We start from the raw sequence: 6435 nt of genomic DNA, 5'->3' as shown, positions 1-6435 counted from the left end.
GGTCCCAGGGCAGGGCTGCCCGGCCCCGGCCCCGGGCCGCCTGCGCTCCCCATGAAAAACCAGCTCCACGGCCCCCCAGCGCGGGCGCACATGTCGGCCTCGGGGGCGGCGGCGACGGGGGGCACCGAGGCGGGCTCCGAACCCGGTGCGGGGTCCGGGTCTGGGGCGGGTGCGGTGACGGGAGCCATGCCTTGCAAGAGCGCAGAGTGGCTGCAGGAGGAGCTGGAGGCGCGCGGCGGTGCGTCGCTGCTGCTGCTCGACTGCCGACCGCACGAGCTCTTCGAGTCGTCGCACATCGAGACAGCCATCAACCTGGCCATCCCGGGCCTTATGCTTCGCCGCCTGCGCAAGGGCAACTTGCCCATCCGCTCTATCATCCCTAACCACGCCGACAAGGAGCGCTTCACCACGCGCTGCAAGGCGGCCACCGTGCTGCTCTACGACGAGGCCACTGCCGAGTGGCAGCCCGAGCCCGGCGCTCCCGCCTCGGTGCTCGGCCTACTCCTGCAGAAGCTGCGCGACGACGGCTGCCAGGCCTACTACCTCCAAGGTGAGGGCTTCACGGAGACCCCCACCCTGGGATCGGGGCTCCCCGGCATCTCCTCAACGCCACTGCTGGAGGCTCCTTCCTCCTTACGCGTTCGACCTGACTCGCTGGGCGCCACGTCGCCCCGACCCGCATCCCTCCTCCCGAGAGCCCGCTGCAGGTTTGGGCAAGCGTGGGGTCCCCTCTGCCCTCCCCCACTTTCTCGGCACGATTCGAGTGGGCGGAACAAACTTTTCCTTGCCTGGGCTTTCCTTTTTTTTCCTGGTGACTGGGTGACGGCAGCGCCCAGACGCAAGCTGAGTACCCCAGAGGAGGGAGGGGTCGCCTTCTGGGATCCGAGGGTAGCAAGGCCCCCAAGTCCAGCTCCCCCACACTGGAATGCCCGTTCCTTGAAGGCCAGGGTCAGGACCACGCCTTTTACGGCACTATCCGGTCCCCAGGTCATGGCAACCGTTTGTATCGGGGGACTTCGGGTATTCCCTATGTGGCCCCCACTACCCAGGATTGCGGTCTCTGGGAGTCTCTTGAGGGGGCAGTTGTACCCCTTGCCTTAGTCGGATATCCCAGGTGCCCAGCCTGGCTGCCCCGGATCTTGCGGAAGGAGGAGGTGGCGCCAGGGGGCGAGTGTCTGTAGCCGGTGTTTCCAATTAACATTCCAAAATGGCCTCTCGCTGGCAGCGGGGCGGGCTGGTGAGGAGGGGAGGGGAAGCCTGCGGCACCCTCAGGCGCAGGGCCCAAGCTTAGCTCCAAAGCCCTCCCCATTTCCCCTGTCCCTATCTAGCTCCAAGTGTGCCTCCCCCTCTGTGAGCCAACGGCTGGGAGACCCTGTGTTCTAAGAAGGGCCTCTGGAGAGATGGAGGTGGGATCCGTTTTACCAACTTCTCCTAATGGGGAAGGGGCCACCCAGCACCTTCAACCTTCCTTCCCTAACTGTGGTTGGGGTGTATGGGGAAAACCAGCACTAGATTCTCAGGAGAGTCAAGCCCTCCTTGTCTCTAACTGACCCAGTGCAGCTCAGACCTCATGTTTTCATCTGAGGGGTTTATAGGCTCACAGGTAAGATTGTCTGCCTTCCTTTACCAATTACCTACTTAGTTACTGAGCAGCCATGGGTGCAAGCTGAGCACAGAGCTGTGGCCTGTCCTCATGTGCCCTAAAACTGCTGGTAGGGCCCCGGGCCCTGAAGTGACATGGGTAAGCATATGGAGCTCTGGACTCCAGCTGCTTGGATTTGATCCTGGTTCTATTGCTTACCATCTATGGGACCTTGGAGACATTACTCACTTCCTGAGGCCTAAGTTTCTCATTTGTGAAGTAGCTTATAGAGTAGATGTGGAGAACACTTGGCTTGGCATGACCCACGTTGGCCATCATTGATGTTGTGGTGCTTGACATGGGAAGGCCTGGCCATCATTGGTGTTGGGCTGCACATTTGGGCTGGGGGCATTGGCAGCCTCTCACCCTGTCCCCATTTAATCCCTGGCCACAGGTGGTTTCAACAAGTTCCAGACGGAGTACTCTGAGCACTGCGAGACCAATGTGGACAGCTCGTCCTCACCAAGTGGCTCACCGCCCACCTCAGTGCTGGGCCTTGGGGGCCTACGCATCAGCTCTGACTGCTCAGATGGCGAGTCAGATCGAGAGCTGCCCAGTAGTGCCACCGAGTCGGACGGCAGCCCTGTGCCATCCAGCCAGCCAGCCTTCCCCGTCCAGATCCTGCCCTACCTCTACCTTGGCTGTGCCAAGGACTCCACCAACCTGGATGTGCTTGGCAAATACGGCATCAAGTACATCCTCAACGTTACGCCCAACCTGCCCAATGCCTTTGAGCACGGCGGCGAGTTCACCTACAAGCAAATCCCCATCTCTGACCACTGGAGCCAGAACCTCTCCCAGTTCTTCCCTGAGGCCATCAGCTTCATTGGTAGGTGCTGCTACGTGATGGGCAGGGTGGGTGGGCAGGTGTGTCAAGGTGTGCACAGGACTCTAGTGTCCTGTCACCTGAGCCCAGCTAGACACCTCTGGACCTGTTGAGGCCTGTGTGTGCGCTGCATGTGCCAACTTGTGCCTGTGGGTGTACCCAAGCCTTCTGTGAATCACCAAGGCCCTCAGGCTGTCTACCTGACAGGGCCTTGAGCAATCCCCTGAGTCCTGGGCTCTCTTCAGCCGCCAGCACCTCATGGGCTGTGTGGTCCATCTTGTGTTTTTTCTGGCTTTGATGCTGTTTCAGGCTTAGCAAGCTGCAACATCACAGCTCACAGACCTCCCATGGGGCTCGCTCACTCTGCATCATGCCTTAGCACACATGTCTCTCTAGGATGGGACCCGTCACAGAACCTCTTTGGGCCTTAATGTGTACCTGAAGAGGCTGATAGATGGCCCTGGAGCCAGAGGCCTGCCTCAAACAGCTATCAAAATGTGGACCCAGAATGCCTCAGTGGTACCCCAAATCTCCCCCTGGTAGTCTGTGAAGCTTGCTCACAGCATTAGGGGTACACAGAGGAGGTGGGGGAGGTTGAGGAAGTCTTTCCCAGAACACTAGTCCTGCTGTTTGTCATCAAGCCCTCTGAGGCAGGCCCCTACCCCTGACCTGAGCTCCTTAAGACACCTCATTTCTGCCCTCCTATCCTGTGGGCTCCTTGCCCAACCAGAGGCTTGTAGATTTCAGGTCACTCCCCTGGCCTCCAGCTTTCACCCAGGGTGCGGGGAAGGGCACACAGGATCAGGATAGTGATAAACCCTGGCTTCTCTGAGCATGGTGGCCTGGGCAGCCTTGGCCTGCTGGCAGCTGTGTCTGGAGGAGGGCGTTTTGGTGTCGGCTGGGCTGGGTTAGCTTTAATAACAGGAAGTGGGAGGCTTCCCCGCCTCATCCGCTTACTGGGAACCAAAACTAGGTGCCTGGCTGGGAGGAAGGAAAGAAGCAGAGGCCTGGGGGAGGGGCTGCGGCCAGGACTGCCTGAGTTTCCCAGGCCTGCCATGTCAGGGCCAAGAGGGCTATGGGTGCTGCCTCATCATTTGAGCCCAGGCGCCGCCCCCCCACCCCAGGAAGGAGAGGAGTAGAAAAGGGGAGCCCAGTTCTCCAGGGCCAAGTCTAGTTTGTGGGTCCCTTTATCCATTGTAAAGTCCCCTCCACATCCAAGGCAAGGGAACAAGCCAGGACGGAGGTGTAGAGAACCTTTATTCCCATTTGACAAGTGAAGGAACCGAGGCCCAGAAGGCTCAGGGGGGCGGGATCCAGCACCAGCAACCCCTCCCCCCAGTCACACCCTGCAAGGGCTAAAAATAAAACCAACGGAAGCGGTTATACTGTGGATTGTCCTGGAGTGGGTCTCAGGGCCGGGCGTTCCCAGTATCCTAGTGTGTTACCACTGGAGGCTTGTCTCTACCCGCCCCCCCGCCCCAGATTTCAAGGTCAGAGATCACAGGGCTGCACACAAAGGGGTAGCATCTGTCTCCCCCACTGTTAGTCCTACCCCCAGAGCCTTAGCCACAGGCCATCACCAGCTATGTGTTTAGCCCTGGGGACCCCTAGATGGGGCATGCATGGGGAGGGGAAGCTCTGCCTAGCCAGCAGTAATGAGCCCCACATGAGGAACAGTTGGTGGGCTTGTGTGTTACCTTGGAGGAGAGCACTGAGTGCGGACTGTGTGCCTGGCTCCCAGTGGGTTAGCAGTTTGGGAGGTGGGGTCCTCAAGAGCTCTGGGGCTGCCTCTGCCTCTTGGTGGTCATGTCCCTGGCACAGCTATGGCACAGAGAGAGGCAGCTGCTCCAGGGACCAGGGGAGAGGAGATGACAGACAGAACTGAGTATCTGTAGCTCAAGCAAACCAACGTTGACGGTGCTGTCCTACTGTATGTCAGGCAGAGGAACGGGAGGGCTGGGAAGCAGGTTGTGAGAATGACCGGCCCTGGAAGGGTGAAGGGAGAGTTGGCAGAATTTGACTGGCTGTGGTGGGAGATGTCGCTGGCACATGGGCCTGCTGGGGAAGGTCTAGCAAGTGGGGTGGGCACTACTTTAAGCAAACCGCATGTGAAACCTAGCAGCCCAGGCTGACGGGTGGCTGAAGTACACTCATCATCCACCTTCAGGAGTGATAACTAAGGCCCTGGGAACTTGCCAGTCAAGCCAAGTGCAGGCCCTAGCCCCTCACTCCCTTCTGGAGGAGCCTCCCAGGCAGCTTGCCCAGGAGACTCAGCTCCCACCCCCAGGGCATGGGCTGGCAACAGCAAGTGCTGCTAGTTATGAGTATAGTCTGTGTGGCCTTGGGCTCATCAATGTGTCTCTGAGTCTGTTTCCCCATTTATTAAATAGCCTACTAGCCATGGTGTAGGTGACCTGGGAAAGATGAAGGGGACACCCATGGCACCAAAGTACACATTTGTAGCAGCAATAGTAGCAGCAGTGACCATAATCATCACAGTAGCTCACATTGGTTGAGCCCTCACTTGGCTCAGGTTCTTACAAGAGCACTGAGTAAGGCCCATTTTATAGATGAGGAAATTGAGGTATAGGGACGTCCAGTGACTTTGAACTAAACTAGACAATGGCTTCTGCACAGCCAAGTTGCTGCCCCACCTGCATGGGACATGGCCAGGTCACCGAAGGAGTTAGGCAATACCAGCCAACAACCATGCCACCCTCTGTACCCCATCCCTACCTGCTCTGGCCTCTCTGTCCACCCATTTGGGAAACTTTCTTGGAGGAGATGCCCTTCTGACCCATGCCCCTGTGTTTCAGATGAGGCCCGCTCCAAGAAGTGTGGTGTCCTGGTGCACTGCCTGGCAGGCATCAGCCGCTCGGTGACAGTCACTGTGGCCTACCTGATGCAGAAGATGAACCTGTCACTCAACGACGCCTATGACTTTGTCAAGAGGAAAAAGTCCAACATCTCGCCCAACTTCAACTTCATGGGGCAGCTGCTGGACTTTGAGCGGACGCTGGGGCTAAGCAGCCCATGTGACAACCACACACCCAGTGGGCAGCTCTACTTCTCCACGCCCACCAACCACCACTTGTTCCCACTCAACACGCTCGAGTCCACGTGAGGCGCCTCCCCAGCCCTCCATAGCGCCAGGTGGGAGGGTCCACGCCTGTTGCCTCTGGCTTGAGGAACCCACAGACATCATCTGTGTCCGGCAGCCCAGGCTGATAGGTGGCCGAGCTTTACTCATCATCCTGTGGGGGGCAGAGCCCACAGGCAAGGCCTTCATCTGCAGGACTTTGTGGAGAGGCCCTCAACTGTCCGACACATGGCTTTGGGGGTCCAGCAGGGCCTCATCCTTCCCTAGGACACTCCTTTCTGCTGATGGCCCGGCCAACTTGGCTATTTTTTAAAGACACATCCACGAACCTGAGTTTACTTTTTACTTCTGACAGGTAAATCCAAGCTCCCTGGAGCACAGAGAGTGTTCAAGCTCTTCTGATTTTTCTCTTTTTATTAACGGAAAGTGTTATTTCCAGGCTACATGCAACAGTGGATTGTATAAACCAGTATTTCATCCCTTGATCCTGCGAGAGAGAGAAACGTCCTCCGTTTTGTTTTTTTATTTCAAAAAGTAATTATTGGTGGTTTTTTTTTGTTTTTGTTTTTAATGGAAAAGACAAACCCCGTGTTGATCTTGACCAAATGCATTTTGCACATGTGTGAAGCCTCAGTTTCTGCGGCAGGCCTTTCTGGAAGGGGCGGCTTGCCGTTCTCTAGGCTCGGTAGGACACCAGTCCTGCCCATGCCTCCCACCCTCAGCCCAACCCACTTGACACTGCATTTGACTGCGATGATGGCTACAGTTGTGATTGGTGGGCTGTGTGGGTGGCTTTTGCATTCTCTGTCCTCCCCACCATCTTCCACTCCTGGGGCAGGAGGTGGGGGCCCTGCCTTGCTGGAGGTA

General features: G+C 57.7%; 1 protein-coding gene across 1 annotated transcript; it reads left to right on the top strand.

Moving 5' to 3' along the window:
* The first annotated feature begins 51 nt into the window (after positions 1-51).
* DUSP7 (dual specificity phosphatase 7) lies at positions 52-5592 on the top strand. The gene is made up of 3 exons (XM_007952042.2): positions 52-550; positions 2037-2471; positions 5285-5592. The coding sequence occupies exons 1-3, from the start codon at positions 52-54 to the stop codon at positions 5590-5592; spliced, it is 1242 nt and encodes a 413-aa protein (XP_007950233.1).
* The last annotated feature ends 843 nt before the right edge of the window (positions 5593-6435 follow it).

This window comes from Orycteropus afer, unplaced genomic scaffold, assembly GCF_000298275.1.
Source record: "Orycteropus afer afer isolate SDZICR_OR568_19922 unplaced genomic scaffold, OryAfe1.0 scaffold00323, whole genome shotgun sequence".
NCBI lineage: Eukaryota > Metazoa > Chordata > Mammalia > Tubulidentata > Orycteropodidae > Orycteropus > Orycteropus afer.
This window is presented reverse-complemented; position numbering and strand designations above follow the sequence as displayed.

Bases quoted from the DNA above. Each gene is read 5' to 3' on its own strand.
- DUSP7 (XM_007952042.2), top strand. From the start codon at position 52: ATGAAAAACCAGCTCCACGGCCCCCCAGCGCGGGCGCACATGTCGGCC. The intron at 551-2,036 runs GTGAGGGCTTCA...CCCTGGCCACAG, and splicing joins CCAGGCCTACTACCTCCAAG to GTGGTTTCAACAAGTTCCAG. The intron at 2,472-5,284 runs GTAGGTGCTGCT...CCTGTGTTTCAG, and splicing joins TGAGGCCATCAGCTTCATTG to ATGAGGCCCGCTCCAAGAAG.